This window comes from Labrus bergylta, chromosome 15 (genome assembly GCF_963930695.1).
Source record: "Labrus bergylta chromosome 15, fLabBer1.1, whole genome shotgun sequence".
NCBI lineage: Eukaryota > Metazoa > Chordata > Actinopteri > Labriformes > Labridae > Labrus > Labrus bergylta.
In genome coordinates this window covers 26647375-26669041 of record NC_089209.1, presented here as the reverse complement: position 1 = coordinate 26669041, position 21667 = coordinate 26647375, and the positions used below count along the sequence as shown (strand labels likewise).

The 21667-nt window shown below is 40.4% G+C and overlaps 1 protein-coding gene across 2 annotated transcripts; it reads right to left on the bottom strand.

Moving 5' to 3' along the window:
- Window positions 1–1309: 1309 nt before the first annotated feature.
- Window positions 1310–20925, bottom strand: lbr (lamin B receptor). 2 transcript variants are annotated; one of them, XM_020652431.3, is made up of 14 exons: window positions 20779–20925; window positions 15512–15686; window positions 15134–15343; window positions 14124–14207; window positions 12155–12326; window positions 11709–11905; window positions 10368–10422; window positions 10083–10277; window positions 9869–9972; window positions 9345–9470; window positions 9040–9208; window positions 8325–8405; window positions 4989–5111; window positions 1310–3055 (listed from the first exon to the last, which is right to left on the bottom strand). In XM_020652431.3, the coding sequence occupies exons 2-14, from the start codon at window positions 15674–15676 to the stop codon at window positions 2895–2897; spliced, it is 1842 nt and encodes a 613-aa protein (XP_020508087.1). In that variant the 5' UTR covers window positions 15677–15686; window positions 20779–20925; the 3' UTR covers window positions 1310–2894. The 2 variants fall into 2 exon arrangements, with proteins under 2 accessions (XP_020508087.1, XP_020508088.2); XM_020652432.3 differs by lacking the exon at window positions 20779–20925 and adding an exon at window positions 19648–19781.
- Window positions 20926–21667: the final 742 nt, after the last annotated feature.

The following is a 21667-nucleotide window of genomic DNA, read 5'->3' as shown; positions in this document are numbered from 1 at the left end:
TATCCTTCCTACCACTATCCTAACCCTAACCACTTTTAAACTATGTGTGTTGTTGTGATAAACGTATAAAAAGTTCTTAGGATAGTGAATCCTTATGAAAGGCTCAGTCATTATTTAATCCACCTCATGCATTGAGACCACAAGCTGCCACAAGATGGAGCTGTTCTCCATCGTTTCATAAAGGGAAATAATATTCTACATGTGTGCATGTTTCAGACGTACTGGAGGTGGAGAGTGATTTTAGTTTGTCATGAAGTGATCTTACAGACATAACAAAGAGGCAAGGCTTTTGTAAATACAAAGGTAAATTCAACGTGAAGGAAACACTGTCATGGATTATTGAAGTCTTCTGGGTCAAATTTTCAGGTCAGACAATCTGGAAGAATAAACTCCCTCCTACCTTTAGAGAAACCTAAGAACCTGTTCAAAAAGGAGAGTTTGTAGAGCAACACAATTTCATGAGGTGAAGAAGATTTATTCAAACTTATACCATGAACTCCTGGTTTGAATCCCCGTCTGACAGGAGTCTCTCTGTGTGGAGTTTGCATGTGTGGGTTCTTTCTGGGTACTCCCTCTTCCTCCCACAGTCCAAAGACATGCTGCTTAGGTTACCTGGTGACTCTAAACTATCTGTAGGTGTGAATGGGAGTGTGAGTGTGGCTGCTTGTCTGTCTCTACATGTCAGCTCTGTGATTGACTGGCTAACAGTCCAGGGTGTACCCCCGCCTCTCGCCCAATGACAGCTGGGATCAGCTCCAGCCCTCCACAACCCTAAACGGTAAAAGCGGTACAGATAATGGATAATATATAAAAACAATATGATGACAGAAATAACAAATAAAAGTCAGGCCATTGATAACTCCCTTATGCCTTGGTTATTATGAGTGGGGAAACAGAGAGTGGGAGTGGGGACGACATGCCACAGGTCGGAGTCGATCCCAGGCCGCACCCTTTGGAGGAAACAGCTGGGTGGCAGGTTGGGACCCAAAAGTGTGTCGCAGAGGAGTTTTCAGAGGGTCACAATATGCTTCTCTTTTCTGTGGATGTTTTTAAACACGCTTGTTTTGTCCAGTTTTTTGCTTCTGTCACAAGTTCTGTATTCTGTGAGGTCGTACATATTACTGAGGGTCCTACGTCCGATTCATGGAAGAGTCGGCAGGTCCTGAGGGTAGTTGGCCTGGAGGTCGCCTGCACATGCATGTGACGCTCAACATGTCCACAGCACCACCGAGTAGCTCTCACTGCAGCTGAACATCCAGCCTGTAGAGCCTCTGTGAATCAGAAGATTCAGACACACTCACTAGAGCCATAAAGAAATACTGTAAATCTTTATTCCATGCTGCAACATTCGTACAGATAAGCTTCTTTTTTTTTTTATAACAGATGTGTTTCGTCCTCATGGAACAATCCGATCAACCAAGAGACTCTTCATTGTTTTCTCCCAGAAGCAGATTATTGCTCTCTTTAACAAAGAGTGATGTGTTCAAACAGGAACGTGTTTCCTGTGTGATCAGGTGACAGGTGTCAGACTTCTCCGGTCCAAATTAAAATGACAAAATAAGAAAAGCAAAATTAAATATCTAATGAGGAACATGACTATGATGGCTACGTGTTGGAAAAACAACATGATTAAAAACAAACTATATTTACATGGTTTTCAGTCAGCACAGCAGAAAAAGAAACGCTACCACGTCTAGTTGCTGTGTCGCTACTTCTGACCTCGCCTTGAGCTGCACGAGCGTAAAAAAAGACTTATTTGTAAAAAGCAGTGGTTATAAATGCACGCACATTCACGAGCCCCGCGCGCCGTCACAGTTTATAAACTTCATTTGAAATGTCAGATGACCGAGAACATTAAAGCTTCATTCATGTGGCAGTGATGGAAAACAAAAATCAACAAAAAAAAAAACAAGTCACGATAAAAGACGTGATCCAGGAAGTAGCGGGGAGATACAAGTTTCATGAGCGCAATAACAAAAGTGGTAATGTGAAGTGAGGATGGGGCTGAGGCTTGTTCAGAACAGACAGAAACATCATTGTTGAAATCGTGTTTTTTTTCTAAAGTTGGGATGTCACACTCATAATGTCACACACTGTCGCCCACAGGGGAAACGAGACAGGGGTGGGGGAGAGGGACTGGACAGTGAGTGAACCTGAGGTAGCAAAGCCAAATCAAACACACTTTGGAATCCATAATATAAGAAAATAAAATACCCGACACACATTAGTGCATCTCTCCTGAAACCACCAAAATCATTTGTACACTCTCAAGTCCAAAACTAGATTTCTATAAAAACATTTTACACCAGAAATTCATGGAGACACTTTGTTTCTGATCCGCGTCCTGAGAGAGGTCGAAGTCCTCGCTCCGCTGTAGTCATCATCAATCCCCAGCGTCACCACACACACACACACACACGTAGCAGGAAGACATTCTGACGCAGCGCTTCATCACAGCCGAGCTGAACGTCGTGAAGCGGAGAGGGAAACTGAGCAGAAGTGATGCACGCTGGGAGTTTTCCTGCGGTATAAAAACAAATGAGTATATACAAAAATATACATCCTAACAAGACGTCCCAAGCAGAGGCATTTTCTTTTTCCTTGCCCATTTTGTAAACTTTTAGAACCAACATTTGGAGGTTTTTTTAGATAAAAATAAAAAGAGAGAAGGCATTTCTTCAAACAGTCCGTTAAACCAATGAGCATCTTTGTTTTCCTGAAAATATTCTGCAGCGCCTTCAAGTCCACAGAGGAGATTTTTTTAAAAACTCTTGGTAAAAAATAAAATCTAAAATACAAATCAGTCGGTCAATCCGTTGGCTGTTTTGGGTTTGTCTAGTGAGGCGTCTCAGGCGTCACGCTGGGACAAAGAGGGCGAGAGTCCGTCACTTTTCTTAGTAGACGCCGGGAATGATCCGGTAGCGGACAGTCCGGCAGTACTCGTCCCACGCCGAGCCGTACTTCCTCCTGCACTCGGTCATGTCGCGGGAGTCTCTGTGCACGAGTAGGATGATGAAGTAGATCATGTAGTACCATGGAAGGAGGTGACTGAAACCTGGACAAGAGAGAGACACGTTTAAATACTAATGACAAGTCATCATGTACGCTGTCTGCTGTCATCTTTAAAGACAACTTGTTACCGTTTTTAATACTTTTTTTTTTTCATCTACAAAGTTAGCTGTGTCCTATATACCTGTCTGACTGAAATCCCAGTATAACATACTGAGGCACCGTCATTACTGTGAGGTCAGTCGACATGACACAACTGAAAGTCACTCCCACTCAGTGTGTATTGCATGCAGTGACTTCTCTGAGATACTTGTTTTTGAGGTGACTAAACGGCTTCGTAAAATTCAGGGATCATTGGTGGACGGGCTGCCTGAACAACAAGCCCGGCGCAGTCTAGGCCTGTGAAGGCTGTTTCGTCATGAGCCGGGGATCTGGCCGAAGATTTCTGCCTTTTAATAAGGCAGTTTTTTCTTACCACTGTAACTTTTGCTGCTTTGCTAAAGTGCCCATGATGGATTAAGCCAGTCTTTGTAACATAGCATTAAGTAAGGTCTTTTACCTGCTTTTTGTAAAGTGTCTCAAGATAACACTTGTTATGAGTTGACCCTATACAAATAAAGATTGATGAAAATAAAAGACGCACCGGTAAATGATGCAGTTTAAGGTTTAAAAGATTTCTATTGTGTTCAACCAAGTCTACAACGTGCAGTTTCTGTGTCGCTCTTTCAGTTGTTTGTTTTCACCATGTGGAGTTTTCTCTCCCACCAGCTACAGTCCACTAGTCGAGCTCTCAGCCTGCAGTGACTGTTGTGAAGCAGAGACTCCTAGTGTCTCTTTAACTTTAATATAGGACTCTTTCATTTAGAACAGGGGTGCCCAAACAGTCGACCGCGATCGACAGGTAGATCGCTGACTGATTCTCAGTCGATCGCGAGATGTTTAGTCAATATAAAATACAATTGTAAAATAGAAAAGTGATTTCAATTTCATCTCATTGCAGTGTTTCCCACACATAGACGATACCTGTGTTGGGAGCCCAAGTATACTTCCGACCTGTTTGTATTTAATTTTTCATTTATTCATGAAATTGCTGCGTGCATGAGAGAGCGCGAGAGAGCGAGCGGGGGGGCGAGAGAGAGAGCGAGAGAGAGCGCACGCGCAAGAGAGAGTGCAGGCATGCGCAATGACGTGCAGGTAAAACCGGGGGGGGGTAAATGTTTTCCCAAAAAGTCATATATAGATGTAGCTGCAGCTACTTTTCTCTGCTCCTTTCTCTGCTCCTCTCTGCTGTCATGACTGTGAGCATCACGGGGCACGAGACACACCAACATACAGCGCACGCACGCACGCACGCACTTTTAGTGCTACAACACACAGTTGATCTTTACGGGCCGAGGCGTGAACACACGTGACCCGGTCAAACGGTCGGTTGGACTTTACTCCGTTCACTCTCACCGTGTCTGCAGCTAATTTAACAAAAGCAAAATCATCTCACAGCAGCCTGCTGTAGTCTGTGAGCATCTCCACACAGACTAAAGTTGTTTGTTGTAAACTAAATTAAGGGAAAAACACATGTGATATAAATACAAAATACCCTAAAATAAGAGTTTAAAAAAAAAAATTCTGAAATTATTTTCTGTTTGTTGTGTGAGTATTAAATGCGTTTGTAGGCTGTCAGTAAAGGCTACGGCTCACTATGTGGACTGGTAGATCTCGGCAGACTGGCAACTTTAAAAGTAGATCTTTTATTTAAAAAAAGGTTGGGCACCCCTGATTTAGAAGGTTTATTTACTGAATTATATACCATCGTCTTCTTTAAGTGCATGATTATGACCTCGTGACAGAGAAAAGATGTGAAAAAGTCGCTCAGCCAGCCTGGTCGGTGTCTCCATCTTTCCCAGAGTGAGAGTGGATATGTCACTCTGAATAACTCTCTTACTGTTTGATAACTTTAACGTTCATCTTTAATGTGAACTCACCACAAGGCAGCGACCATGCCAGAGCCATGAGGAGGTCTCCCAGGTAGTTGGGGTGGCGGACCACACCCCACCAGCCAGACACCAGCAGACTCTTCCCTGTCGCCGTGGGGATGGTGTTCAGATCTGGACAGAGCAGACAAACACAGTTAAACTAGGGTCAAACTAAGGTCACGATCGATCACTGAATCTTTAATTGAAATAGCAGGTTGTCTATTCTAGAGTTTAGCATATATTTATTTTCTAGTCTTCTGACTATTCAAAGCTCTTTTACACAGCAGGTCACACCTACACATTCACTTACTGCTATGTAAAGATTCGATCAGAGGTAACTAATCCATTCATACACATTCACAACAGGAGCAACGTGGGGTTAAGCGTCTTGGCCAAGGACACTCTGACATGAGACTGCAGGAGCTCGGGATCGAACCCCCGACCATCAGGTTGAGAGAAAATTTACTCTACCAACTGAGCCTGTCTTGAGCTATGGCTACTTTACTTCCTGTGTGGGTCCAAACATACTTTTATTTTGAAAAACAATCGAGAACTTCTGGTAGACTGAAGGTTACAAAAACTAAGCTATGGAAAAGAGGCTCTGGTGGAAAAGTTAATGAAAACAGCTGTTTGATCTTATAATAATAATAATAATAATAATAATAATAATAATAATAATAATAATGAATATGTGATATATTACTATTTTTTTTAAATCCCCATGTCATGAGATATTCATGTTCCTGGGTTTAATCCAGCGTTCCTGTTAAATGTGCCAAATAAATTCAAAAGAATCATCATCTGAGTATTTCTACATAAACATAACTGTAGTTTAGTTTAGTTTTAGTTTATTTGCACATTTTTTGAAAGAAGAATCAAACAGAAAATAAATAATAAATAAAAAATAAAACACATGTGCAGGTGAGGTAGAAACCCATGAGGGCTTATCTCAAAACCTCACCTTAAGAGATTTAACAAAAGTTAAATAAAAATACAGTAAAAAATAAAGTAAGAATATTTACTATTGCAAATACAATTTACCCAATTTAAAATTACATACAAACACTGAAAACATAAAAATAGAGCAAAGCAGGACAAATCTTTCTGACATCAACGCATTTCTGAGTCTCAATTTGTATCTAGAAAAAGACAAAGAATCATTAAGTAAATAAATATGCGTGTGCCATAATTTGACTCCACGGTATCTTATTGAGTACTGTCCTCGAGATGTACAGGTTTAGGTATAGGTTATTGGTTTGTCTAGTTGAGTAATAGTTCACTTGAGAATTAAAGATGAAAAATGCTTTAAAGCTGTCTGGCAAGTTTTCACTCATGTATTTAACTTTAAAAATAAAAATACTTATTTGAAGAATATTGATATCAAAGATTGTCAATATGTTACACTTCAGAAAAAGAGGGGAGGTTGCATCACAGGACTTGGAAAAAGTTGCCATTCTGACAAAACGTTTCTGGAGTAATAGAATTTTATGAAGATATGTTTGGAAAGTGCTGGCCCATACAATATTGCAATAAGTAAGATATGGATATATTAGGCTGTAATATAATGTTGAGATACAAGAAGAGTGTAAAAAAACACAACTTTTTCTAATAATTCCTAGAGATTTTGTAACCTTACTACAGACAGAGATGATGTGATCTTTCCATGTAAGTTTCTCATCAATTAAGATCCCTAAGAATCTTGTTGATGTTACTTTAGTCATTTCTTCATCATTTATATACAATTTCACCATTTCAGAGTTATATTTCATTTTTCCAGCAAATATCATGAAGTTAGATTTTTTTCACATTTAATGCCAACTTATTTGTTTTAAACCATTTTGAATATTCAAGAAGGCCATCATTTAGTTCATTCATGAGTTCTGACAAGTTTTTATTGGAGACAAGTAAATTAGTATCATCTGCAAATAATAATGGGCATATTGTGTTTGATACTGTTGCAAGATCGTGAATGTATATGAGCATATGAGCAACAGTAACGGTCCTAAAATGGACCCTTGTGGGACCCCACACTGCATCATAGTTCTCTCAGACTCTACACCATTTATGTTGACATACTGCTGTCTGTTATATACATAATTACTGAGCCACTTCAGGACATTTCCATTAAATCCATATCTATATAGTTTAGCTAATAAAATTTCATGATTTACAGCATCGAATGCTTTAGAGAGATCCAGAAAAATACCACATGAAAACGCTTTTTTTTCTAATGCAGAATGAATCTTGTCCACTAGTTGTAAGAGGGCCATATAGGCAGAGTGATTTTTTCGGAATCCATACTGGTGTTCATACAGTTCATGTATGAACTGGCTACAATGCATGTTCAAATGTTTGAGGATGCGTTTATATACTAGTTTTTCTAAGATTTTGGAAAAACATGGAAGAACTGAGATGGGACAGTAGTTTGTAAAATGTCCTGGATCACCCGATTTAAAAAGTGGAATAACCTTTGCCAGTTTAAGATCAGAAGGAACAGTACCAGTTTCCATGGACACCGTAAAAACATGCAAGAGCGGTTTCAATATTGATCTTTTTACCTCTTTAACAAGGGTTGCACTAATGCCGTCATGACCCGGGGCAGATTGTTTTAGCTCTATAATAAATGTAATTTATCTCATTACAGTTAAGAGGATCAAACGAGCAAAATGATGGAAAGCTACCTCTGATATAATCGGTTGGACTTTCATTTGTGTTGCCAAACTGCTTAGAGATGGAAGTTCCCACATTCACAAAAAACTCATTGAATTTCCAAGCAACATCGAAACGACTTGTGATGGATGTTTTCCCATCAGAAAAATTGTTGATGGTTTTTTCTTTTGGAGTAGCTGATTTATAATTTTCCATGTAGCTTTGATGTTCCTTGCAGAATTCTTGAACTGCTGACTGAAAAAGCTTTTTTTGGCTACTCTAAGAAGATGATTATATTTATTCTTATACAATTTAGAATTTGCTTGATTTAGGGGTGTAGGACATAAAATATATCGTTTATAGAGTTTTGTTTTTTTTTGATGATTTTTTCAAGCCTGCAGTAAACCAAGCATTATAATTATTATCTTTATCCAACCTTTTTGAGCAAGTTACTAAAGGAAAACTTTTATAGAATACTGAATTAAATGAGTTCATGAATATATTGTAAGCCAAATTAGCATCACTCTCCTTAAAAACATTTTCAAAAGATACCTTTTCCAACATATCTTGAAATTTACGTATGTTACTCGCATTGAATTTCCTATAAGTTCCTGTATGTAAACTGTATTCTCTCTGACTCATCTTGCACTCCAGTTGACTCATTTTGAAACCATGACATTTAAGCAGAGAACTTACGTGACAGTTTGGGGTCTGACGGGTTTCTCCTGAAGGCGTTTTTCTGAGAGTTGGATGTCCTGAAGATGTAGAAGCCAACAACTGAAACAGAGAGAAACCAGAAGACACAAATTTAAACATAAAGACGCACGTGTCATGCCTACAGTTTATTTCCATTTCCAGTTAGAAAGAGTACAAGCTCCACAAAGTGAAGACACATGGTAAACTGAACTTTGTAGAATTCCCTGAAGGAAGTGGAAATCATCCCGCAGGAAGACAGTTTTAACCCTTTTGTTCCCTCTGAGAGAACTCCAAACACAGACTGTGATTCATATTCTGGATTCTCTGTAGCTCTTTCTAATTTCATCTGTTTTCCCCACATGGAGTTTGTAATCCTGCTAGCTGGCAGTGCAGTAGTTGACCTCTTGAACTATGTTTAAGTTTATCATTATGAAGTATGGATCAGCAGCACACTAACAACTTGCTGAGAGACCTCACTGGATTTCATTTCCTGAACTTAGTACCCCATCTTCCTTAAAAAGCACGACTATGACCTAATGAGAAAACTGCTGAAAAGTGGAGCCAGCAGCCCAGCCCAGACCACGTGGTTAAGTAGTCTGGGGGGCAGCTGCACACTCAGCTTTTTAATATAGTATGGTTTATAAGATGAAGCAGACTGAAAGATCTACAGTACATGTAAACATCGTATTAAATAACACAATTTGTTCCTTCCTACGTTTGAGTGTGACGATAGTTGCGAGGGCAGGGAGACTCAGCGGGTTCGGGTGGCTGACCAGGTAGTAGGCCTGAAGGGTGTAAGTAAAGGGAACCCACACCAGATCCCCAAACGCCAACATAAAGCCAAAACCATCGTGCATCAAGTCCATGGTGGTCAGGATGGCCTCCTGGGGAAACAGGAAGACACGGTTAATCAGCTGTTTTTAAACTACAGAGTTGATAATGTCTTTAAAAGAACACTTTCTTTATAATACTATTTTAAAATGTGTTATAATTCAGCGTGTCATGATTAGCTGAGCTCACCTCGTTCCAGAGGCCGTCCACCACATAGAGAAGCTGGAAGAGGTTGACAAGGATCATTGAGTATGATGGAGCATCCAGACCCTGCAGCTTCATCTCAGCCAGCGCCATCGCAAAGTTGATCAAACACTGAAGAATACACACAAACACAATTATTCACAACGATTGCAAATGTTTAGCTTTATAATCCAGAACACTTGTGCTGACGTTCAGTGATCATAAGATAAATATCCAAATTGCCAAATAATCGAAGCTGAACGTCTGCACCGACTGAATCAGAGGAAAACACAACACTGTCACTTACTTCCTGCCTGACTGAGGATGGAAGTTAATTCTACACATGGCCACTAGAGGGCAGTGTGGGGAAAGAAATAATAGTGCCAGTTTCTTTAAATCCATTATTAGCAGTATTGAAAATAAAAAGATCAAATGAACAAATAGAGAAATGAAAGAATGAAAACATAAAATTAACTTTGAAGTCTGTCACATGCTCAGATTTTACAAGACAAAGACATGTGTCTGCTCACCCAGCCAATCAGACCAGGGCGCATCTCACAAAAGAATTTCAGGTCAAAGCTTTTGACGCGAGGATTGAGCTCACGTCCTTTGAAAAAGTCATACAGCACATGTCCTGTTGAAAAAAATGAAATAAAAAGTATGAAACAGCTGAGTCAAAAATACGACCAGAAACACGCAATAAATCTGAGCAGTAATCAGGAAAATATAAAGCCTTCCTCTTACCAGAGTTCCCCCCAAATGCCAGATGCTCTGGGGCAGCGTACCGAGAGCGGACAAACAGGTAGATGCTGAGCAGCGCGGAGATGAGGAAGGAGGCCGTGGCCAGCTGCAGGAAGTGGCTGTGGATGTAGGTGAGGTCAAAGCCCTGATGCACTGCTGCAGCAGCCAGGACAGAACTCAACAGGATGGCAAAGAACCCTTAGGACAGAGGACACAAAAGAAACATGAGTGGCACTTACTAACATTTGTTGACTTCACTGCGGTACGAGTAGCAGACAGAGAGCTCACCATTGGTTCTGTACTTCAGCCGTTCCCCAGTCCTAAGTGGCATCCCCTCACTCAGCTGGAGAGGTAAAAAGAAGATACTGGGATTAGAATAGCGGACCAATTAAAATAACTCATTCACAAGGAACCAGAGGAGGGTAAATTAATTCACATCACAGTATTTTTGTTTGCAGTAACAGTATTATATCGTGGTACTACAACAATAAAAGGAGTGGCACATGTGAACACACTACGACCCTCCTTCTCCCTCTCAAACAAGCCAGTGATGCCCTCACTCAGCTCATGAGAATGCACAAGACTAAAGAGGAATGTTTCACTGAGTCACTGTGTCTACAATCTGTAGTTTTGTGACTGAATCTGTGTGGTTTTAGTTTTCTGTGTCTCCTGTGAAGGCGCGTTAAGCAACTGCTGCTGAAAACACCACACTTCCTTATATGGCTCTTTCAAAATAAAAGCGTTTCAACTTGAGACAAGCGAGTCGTCAGTCACAACTTGAAGCAGGTCGACTGTTGTACTAGAGAGTCAGTAAACACTGAGAGCGGCTCGACACAGTCCGCCTGCTTCTGCTCTTTAAAGTCAGAGTGAAACATGTAGAAGACCGGGACTCGACCTGAGCTGTCACAAATCTCTGTGTTTCTACCTCTTTTTACACAGGCTGGTGGCGTCATTGTTTCCTAGTGAAAGCACTACAGCCACATGCGTGTATTCAAACTTGTGCCACACAGATCCATGTCTTGGCAGAGCGTAACAGAGTTGTGCTATCAATAATGAACTCGCTGGTTAATAGCATTCATGGCTCACAGGGTGTGAGGACAGCCGCGGTAAGCTCACACATACTTTTATCTGACAGGTTGACATTTACTTTAGGCACTAAATCAGATGATTTCAGACACCCGAGGACAGACGAGGAGACAGGACAGAGAAGATCAAAGACGTCTGACAGCCGGGCTTGATCTTTGTTAAGAAGAAACTTCTGCTTGGGCTGACTAACTGAACACTAAAGTGTTTACACGGTTTATGATGAAGGTCTTGAGGAAGTAATCTGAGTGAGTGTAGAGAAGAGTGCAAACAACTTCCTCTTTCCTGTGGATCATCTCATTAACCGTGACTCCTGACCATTAATCCAATCTCCACTTCCTGCCAGAGTTAACAGAAAATCTTGTGCTGCTTCACGTGTGTCTTTCCAGCAAACGAGAACACAGGGAGCTAGGAAGCTGAAACATCTCCACCTCTGTCTGTTGGTTCAGTGGAAACCCGTACTGATGATGTTTCACACTAGTTAACAGAGGAGAAATGTCTGGAACTAAAACCGCCTCAGTTAATCTCTATTAGCTAGTCACTCACCCTTCCAATTGGCAGGATGTAGATCAAGGCCTGGAATAACATCCAGAGGACAACAAATCCAAATGCCTGGGCATCCCAGAAGGTTTCGAGGGGGGGCAGAGGAGGGGGGAAGTTGGCGAGGCTGGGGTCTTCCAAGTTTACTTGGAGTACCACGAAGAGAACCCAGGCCGGCAGGAAGAGCAACCAGAAGTACGCTCCTGTTAGAAAGAAAAGACAAACCAGGACACGTAAACTTGATAGGCTTTGTTTACAACAATCGACAATCATCAGAAAGTAGTTTATGACAAGTACAATTAAGTTAAGAGAATAATCCTGCTTTTGTTCTTGGTTCATGAATGTGTCACATCACCTAGAATGAAACGTATGCATGGTTTATGCTAGCACAGAAGGGCACCGAGGCTAGCAGCCGTATATAGAAATGGCTTTCCTATCCATCATTAATCTACCTATCTTCCCTCCAAAGTCGAGCGGGGTTGGGATGGCAGCAGGCGCTGCAGCCAGCTTGGCTTCCTTCTCCTCCAGCTGCTCTGGTTTGACCTCGGCTTGTTTGGCATCTCCGTCGTCCTTCCTGCGGCGCAGATTGTATCGGCTTTGGTTCTTCTCAGGCTCCGCCTCCACCTGAGAAAGACAGAAAAGAACAATACTTATTTGGAATTCATAAAAACTCACATGTCATAGTTCAAAGTTAAACATAATGAAAACAATTTTAACGTAGTGGGGTCATAAGTCCGGTCAGTGCTGAGAGTCCATGAGGCGGGATGTATCAGCCATGACGCACTCTCAGAACACATTGAATACTTCGGATTTAGCATTTTGTTGTAAACAAACAAATAGAACATGCTAAATGGACTTTAGCTTGTATATTTCTTTTCTAGTCTTCTGACCACTCAAAGCTCTTTTACACCTACACATTCACACACTGATGGTAGAGGCTGCTGTGAGAGAATATCATAATTAACTCATCCATTCATACAGCAGCAGGAGTAACTTGGGGTTAAGTGTCTTGCTGAAGGACACTCTGACATGTGGCTGCAGGAGCTGGCTCTCTCACTCTGTTTGTGTTGCATAATTAAGTAAAAATCTACAAACTGCTATCTGTCTAAATAACACTATCTGATACCAAGAGAACTTTCCAAACTGAAGAGAGAGACAGCAGCGTTTTTCCCTGTATGATGATCACAGTAATCTGAAGTACAGAGAATTTTACTTTTGGACCAGTTCTGTGTATCTTGAACCTCGTGTGATAAACATTAACAGAACATTTACAGAACTCTTGTGTTTGAATATCTTGAGCACATGAATGACTGGTTATATGAGTGGAGCTGCAAACAGTCTGCAACGAGTCCAAACGACAACAATGGAAAAGAAATGAACTGATCTGGCAGGAAAGTTGAATCAGGCCTTCTGTACTGTTGTTCATAAACGTGTTACTTTAACACAACTGGCAGTAAGGATGAATTCCTCATGTGAAAATCAGTACACTAAGATCAAACAAGACAAAGGTTGTTCAACTGAAAAAGATCAAATCACAATCTAAACATTAAAGAATCATATCTAACAGTACGTTTCCAACAGATTGTCTCGTTAAGGGGACGTATTCTGTTGATGAAGTCATTATATGGCTTTACTTACTGAAAAAAGGCTCAGACTGAGCTCCTTTATTGTCCCCCCTCAGAAAGCTTCTTTCTGAGGGTCTACCTATTCAGGATTACCACAAGGTCACATAGTCCACAAGGTTACCACAAGGTCACATTGTCATACTGACTAAGAGTGACACGAGAAGCCAGATCGTTGGTCTGCTGTTCTACTTAGACATCTGATTTAAAAACAAAAACAAGCTACCAGAAACCAAACAGACGTAGAGAGTAAGGCAAAACAAAGAAGTGAAACACCTGCACTGCTGTCTATACGAGTCTTTTTTTATTCTTTGGTGTAGAGCAGCAAAGCTGTCATTGAAACTAAAGAGGAGGCACATGTCAGCGTGCCGTGTGACTGGCTCAATGAAGTACAATCTTCTGAGGGGAGCCTCTCTCAGCTGGAAAACACACGGCCCCCCCAACGTGCATGCATCATGACATTCCAGCAGCTCTGACTTACCTCAAAGCCCATTCACCACCAGAAAGAGAGTAGTGCCTGGAACATGTGGGGGGTTAGTGTGTGTGTGTGTGTGTGTGTGTAACCTATCTGATTAGAGTCATTTCAAAGTAGAAAGCCTTTGAATAAAAGAGCATCTGAGGGTTTCTATTGTCGTGGCTCAAAGACAGAACGTTTTTCAGCCCTTCAAACTTTGCAGTTTTAGCCTTCGCTGTCGATGATTTTGTCGTCTGTGAACGAGTGTGTTTCTCTACAGATGTATCGAGCTTCTCTCAGTGGAAACAGATGAAGCTCTTTTAGGTATCAGAGGAGAAAACTCACCTCATTCACTTTGTTAGCAGTGTTATTCTCCTCTTTCTGTTCATGCTTATTGTTGCTATTGTTCTCGGCGGGTATTGTCTGATCCTGTCCGTCACACAATGGAGGGAGATTGATGGAAATGGAGAGAGAGACAAAAAAGGAGAGAAAAAAAAACAACAAGGTGAGGAACAGGCAGAGGGGAGCGTGAGTGTTGTGGTCACAATCCAGAAGGACAGACAGAAACACATTTCCCCACAATGACAAGGTACTGATGGTGGAGGACAGCACACCATGGACTAGATCGTCTTTTATACGTTTAATTCTACGACCTTCACACATCGTCAAACAGCAAAACAGTTTGTGTTTCTTCCCCCCCCCCCTTCAACATCATCCTTTCATGTCCCGGCATCTCAAAGCTTTCACCTACACCTACTACAGACGTGAACATGTTTGTAAGACTGAATGTGAAGGATGTAAACTAAACCAGTACCTAACCTCGTGACAGCCTACATTAAACAATGATGACAGTTCAGTATGTAAACATTGTGACACCTTCACAGATATTACCCTGCTCAAGTGTACACTCAATAAACTTCTGAGAAATCCATCAAAGCAACAGTACTTGACTTATAAATCAGAGCTTTGTGAGGTCATGGGGGCTTTGGGCTTTGACGAGAAATCTCTTATCAGTTTATCATCGGGTCCAAGACGACCATGAAGGTGTTTATGAGATACATGAGGAGTTCCAATTCATAAGAACGGGAGGGACAAGAGTACCACTCAAAAACATAAACCCCTCATGGATGGGTTATGTGCAGGTGTGAAGTGTAGAAACAAACCAACGTACAGCAACATGTTATAAAGGTGTTAAAGCCAGCTGAATTACTCTCAGTTTAAATACTTTTTGTATTTTTTTTTAACCCTTTCCCACTCTTTGATAACCTCTTTCCACCTCTCTCTTTCTATTCATCAGCACTCAAACATTGCCGTCTCTCATGACAGGAGACTCAGAAGGCTGCTGTGGCACGTACCAGGGGACTGAGCCGGACTTCGAGTGCCTCCTTCAGCCTTGCGTCTCTGCGCGAGGACGGAGCGTTCTCTGTTATCGCTGCAGCAGCGACAGCTGCCGCCGTTCGGGAGGACGTACGCCGTGTGGTCCTTGCCGGGGAGCGTGACCTACTGCGGCGACGGCCTGGTGATCGAGAGCGGGAGCGAGAACGGGTCTGGAAACCAGCTGCATTCTGAGGGGAAAAATATGGATTGAGAAACGATTACATAACTATTATAAACAATCAAATGTTGCTTTTAAAGTTTTTTTTAAGTCAACGTCATCTTTTTATATAATTTACCCTCTTCCTATGCCTAAAGAGGTTATCTGCAACCGTTCCAACAACTAAATGCTGAAGTACCTTGATGTCTTGCTCCCTGAGCTCCAGTTCAGTTCCATCCTTGTAGATGACAGTGTAAAGCTGACTTTTGGCATCGAAGCTCAGCACCTTCACTTCGTAATACAGGCTGCTGCCCGGCCAGCGGCCCATCACCATGTCCCCTCTCTGGTACTTCACAGATGGCATCCTTCCTAACCTGAGGAGACACGGGGAACAAGAGATGGAGAGTGAAATATGATGAGGGGGGAAGAGAGACAGAGAAAGGCAAACAGAGGTTACTCTGCTAACCACGCCTACTGGAGGGGGAAACATCAACACATACTGAGCCAATAATCATGAAACACTAACAAACTGACTCACAGTTAGTATGTGGCAGCTTTCATTCAGCCACAAACATCTATTGGAGAGTGACAGATATTAAGATGGAAATGATGACATTTTTGCAATGCACCGTGCATTCTTTCTTATTTTTAGTTAAAAACTGTGCTGAATATCCCCGTCCATGGATATTAAGGACTTATTGATGGAATAAGTGAGTACAATCATCAATTTAAATTTCATATATAGTGTATTTTCATCTTCAGAGTTCTGAAACTACTGGGCAAAGATGGAACTTTTTATTTTACCCTATTTTATTTTATCAATGAAGGTTCTGAAGAAAGGGACATAAGAGAAGTAGTTGTATTCATTTGGCATCATTTATGTGATTGTTTTCACAAAATAAATCTGTCAGTGCAGATGAGCCTAATTGGACATAGTTAAGTGTTGCAAAGAAGGATAATTGGATACAATGAAAGGCTTTTTAAAGGCACCCTGCTCTTTCAATGTTCAAACTAAAGCACAGCATGATCTCAAACTTAAACACAGTCCGCCTTAAAGACAGTTCACTACAGAGGCATCTCAACCAGCTCTCAGTCTCTAAAGTTTAGAAAGACAAAGATTCATCACACAAAACATGACAGCAATATAACACTTAAGATGTGAGTGCACATGTCGTCCAAAAAGGCTGAGGATAAGAGCAAGTATGGAAAGATGATGGAGAACTTCAACTTGGTAATAATTAGAGCCCAACCGTTTAACCATCCAGCCGATAATATTGGCTAATTTAATCAGATATGCGCTGACATTAGTAAATTGAGAGTTTTATTGTATTACACCAGCAGAGGGCGCTATATGAATTACAACAAGTATCATGGCTTGATGTACGAACAGTTGAGTGACCATCTTGTCTTCATTATTTATCTTTTCCTCAAGTGTTTGATAACTGCATTTGAGGAATCAAAGCAGTACACGTGTATATCAAAATCTATCTATCTCTAAAGAGCAAACTTAGATCAAATTAAGATATCTGCAGATTTATCGATATCTGATTTTTTTCTCTCCCTAATATCAATAATGGTCTCAAAAATCCCTGATCAGCTGGCCCTATTTATAACAACATGTTAAATAATACTTGAACTTGAGCTTGTTTATTTCTTTTCTAGTCTTGTGACTACTCAAAGCTCTTTTACTCTGCAGGTCACACCTACACATTCACACACTGATGGTAGAGGCTGCTGAGTAAAGAGTCCATCAGAAGTAACTCATCCATTCATACACCACCAACAAAAGTGTCTTCCCCAAGGACACATCGGATTTGTGATTGCAGGAGCTGGGGGTCAATCAAACCAATTAACTTCTGGTTGAGAGACGACCGCATTTACCACTGAGCCACAGCCGCCCAAGTTAAAACAGGAAGTGAAGCCATTAAAAACCTCAAGCCTCTACACTACACTAGATGAGACGGAGAAGGTCTGACCGGTATGACATCTAATCTGAACTATGTTCACGTGTGAATGTCACTTTGTACATGAGTGGAGAAGCAAGGCCGACCTTTCATTAAAGAAATGAGACTTCAAATGTCTGTCACCCTGCTGGACTTCAGTAATGAGAGTTCAGTTCAGTTCAGTAATGTTGTGATACATTCAGTGTTATTTAATGGAGGATAAAGTGAGGTCATTTAAAAGTTGCAATAATTAAAGTGAATTGTTTTTGTAGACATGACAATATTGAGTCGGCCATTTTTAACTTAATGCTGAATTAATAATAACAATAATACTTCATTACTTACTACTAATACTTTATTTGTATAGCAAATTAAAATTTAAATCACTGAAAGCATTGACCACCATCATTTTAAAGGCTCACCTTTAACAATAATTGCGGACAATAATGTAATCTGGCAAACAGAAAAAGCTTACTCTACAATCTGCACGTTTTTTGTTTTTTTTGACATTCGATAGTTTCATCCCAATTCTTTGATTGACCCTCGCTGATTGTTTTTTTTGGTTGACAGGTCTAGTTCATCAATAATCTGTTAAGAACATGTTTTTATTTTCACTGGTCGCAGCGGTGTGCCTGACATTCTGCAGGTTATAAATATACATTAAAGTGTACATCGGTTGTTGAAGCAGATTTTAAGTACTTCATTAACTGCTGACGGCTTCCTTTCATAAAAGTAATAAATCATTGTTAGACTTTATAACGCTCTGTAATATTTATCTGAATGAATCAAAGCTGTTATTCTGTTACTCTACTTATATTAGTAGAGTAGAAATATCAAACTTAGAAACACATGAGTACAATAACCTCTAAATCACAACTTTACATATTAACACACTGTTAAAAGATATTTCTGTCTGTTTTATTTTTGGCCTGTCAGACAGACCAGGAAGTGAACTTTGGACTCTGATGAGATTTAATTCATTTTGGGTTCAATCGCCAAACATTCGGAGAGGCTAGACTTCAGCGCACACTTTCTAATGGCAGAAAAAAAAAACCCTACTGTAGAGTGCACAAGCCCACACAAAGAGGTAAGCCAGGCAAGGTCAGCATTATGTCACATTAGAGACCAGGGAGGCTCAGTGTCTAGAAACCAGCACACTGCTGCAGAACTGCTGACAGGTCTGTCGCTGCTAGGTTTTCCCAAAGCCGTCTATCTAAACGAGGGGATCCGCTGAAGTCACAGCCCACCAGGCAAGGACTTTTACACCGGCAGCCTTTAAACTCATAGAAAACACGAGGGTGGCTGATAGGCTCCAACTCTACCAGGAGGTTTGAGGACAACAAAGCATCAAACTGAGCTCATGAAACTGTAAGAACTGCGAGTCACTTTTATCAAGTTCAGTGGACTCATCATTTTCTTACATGTTACAAAAACACAACACAACACCTGAGTAACTGCAGCAATGAATCAAGTCCTTTCTGACAGTTTAATACAAAGAAATATGCTGAAAAACTGTTAGCAAAGAAAAATAAGATACATTTTTATATATACAGAGTTTAGGATGTCTGTCAGAGTACATGACAACAACCACCTGTATGAAACCAACTGGGAAACTTTCATCTTTTTATGCAATCAGAGCAGTAAACATCAACATCATGGATCTATCTCTCCGGATATCTGTAAAGCAAATCAACACGTGCCTACATCAATATGATTCAATCCTTTTACTGTAAACTAATGAACAGAAAAGTGATACAGACGAGGCTTTGTGAAAATCAATACAGTATTCAGCTAAATAACTTACTATACTGTTACTGGTCTTTAATTCACACTGTGTGTAGGTGATAGCTTCAGCCATGGAGTCTAATTACAGCCTCCTGTCAGCACAAGTGCCAATTTAAATTCCAGCGGTTGTCACCCTTTAATAAACGGCAAGGAGCGTTGAAAATCTGCTATGATGACAATTATAGCATGAGGAGCATGAACAGGACCACAGGATGCCAATCAATGATAAGAAGTTATCATGAGCTTTTAAGTATAATAATATCTGTATCAGGTTCGATATTGAGGTAATTTAAGTATCGGATATCGGACTGACAGCGCAGATCCACGTCGCCGATCCAGAAAGATATTACGGCACTTTAAATGATACCTCTCTACTTACAAGACACTTCAAGTAGATCTGTGCTTCATCAAAGTCTCATGAGCTTTAATAAACACATAATAGCTCCACTGATACAGAAAGGCTCCAACGACCCCTTTACAAGTTGACTCACAAAGATTACTGCAAAAGTGAGAGTCAAAACATATGCAGTATATTCCTAATCCACTAGTAAAGTGTGTAATCCTGTAAAAGAGTGAAATGAGAGAAACCCATATGAATGTCACAGACCCAAAGTAAGCGACTGCGTTGCTCTCCGGGTTCGCCTGCTGAGGTTCATGTGGGATGTGAACCTGCTGAGAGTTTCCCATCAGTCCTCAGGTCTGCTGATGAAAGGCTATGGACTGTAACGTGGGTGGGTGGAGTTTTAAATACAAATTGGGCAGACACCCCCACCCCACATTTGGGTTGGAAAAACTTTGTTTAGCTCCACCTGGTATGCAGCCCCTTTGAGAGGAATCATGTGTTTTAGACTCAAAACAAGCAGTAACTTGTTGTGTTTCTCTTCAATGCTGATTTTACTGTTACTGTGTGTGAGGACAGGTCAGCATGGTTTCAACACAATCTTTAATCCCTGCAGTGATGCTTCGTCAAATGTCAATTGTATGTCCTGTAAATCGCAACATCCGCTATTATCATAATTTTTATCTCCCAGGTCCAAAACGTGAAGATATGCAACTATTACCTGCGTATATTATTTTGTCTCACAGTTTTAAAGCAAATTAAACTATTCAGGCCACGACCTATTTGTCATGTAAGGGGAGCAGTTTCTTTCACAACACCTAGCGTTAGCTTTGTTAGCTTCAAGACACCCGCGTTTACAAACAACCGAGGAGGGAAAACGTCATGCATTCAAATACCAGAAGAAATCAGGCGCATCCGTAACCGAATCAACACGCCAACACGTAGAAATTATGTTTATACAACTTGATTCAGTCATTTTATCCCAACATAACATCTTAAATAAAGGGTGCGAAAAGCAGTGAGAGCAACTCTTAGCGCAACACCCTGACAACGGTTGCCATTCACTGAACGGGCGGCGTCTACTTTCTGTCCATCTTATTCTAGCGCTCCGTTAATCTGGTTGACCGTAAAAATGCAGGTCGCTCAAAGCAGCGTTATAACCAGCACCAAATCTTTTAGTTAAAATTACAAACCCGTTTTTTTTTAATTAAATTATTCTTACGAAGGGGAAGTACAATCACAACAAATACACAATTTAACTCGCACTGAAATAAGTTGAGAGTCCAGGAACTAGTCGGCGCCCTGACTGCAGCCTGCAGAGTTAGTTTCTCAACAAAGAGAAACGTAAGGCGACTTGCTATTCTGCGTCATAAATATGAGTGTGATGTGCCGACTTACCTTGATTCTACGCGAATAATCCCAGTAATTAAAAGAGATGAACACAATATTCCTTAAAAAGACGAGGAATTAATTTATTAAGCGGTATATTTTAAAAACGGACACAGCTACTGCTCGTTCCCTCCCTCTCTGGGCGAAACCACCAGTGACAAGAAAGGCGCGAAGGCTGCTGATTGGCTCGCTCGACGTTCATTTCAAACAGATCCGCGATCTCATTGGCTACCACTGGGTTTTAAATCAGTTGTGATTGGCTTTGAGCGAGTGACGTCTACTTTATTTACTGGTGTCAAATTACCGTCTGACAAATGTTGGAAATAGTCTATGGTCAAAACAGATCAAATAAATCTCTAAAAACAACTTCTGCCTCATAATTACAGAAATATCGCAAACAAAAATACTTATAGAATACACTTACATATAATAATACATATAATAATCAAATAGACTAAAACCAGCTCAATGTTTTTAATTTATAAACAATCAAACATACCTATATTCTCGTTATTATAATATGAATAAGCCTATATAGCCTAATTAATTAATTAATAAAAATAACAAACTTTATTTATATAGCACTTTTTGAGAAAATGTTACAAAACACATGAAAATAAAAGAAAAGAAAATGTGAGGAAGACTATTATTAAAGATTAAAGACGAAATAGTGGACACTTATACAACAAGAGTTCCCCAAATGATATAAATAAAAAGGTAATAAACCATTGCCTTTTATTCAATACTCCCTGCAATATCTACACAGTTCAACACTGCACATAAATTAAATCATAAATTAAATTCCCTCTGATTGTCTTTTTTTCTAGGGATAATCTGTGCTTTCCTACTAATTTCTTCGCATTCCATTTATATTTATTTTTTATTCAATAATCTTTAT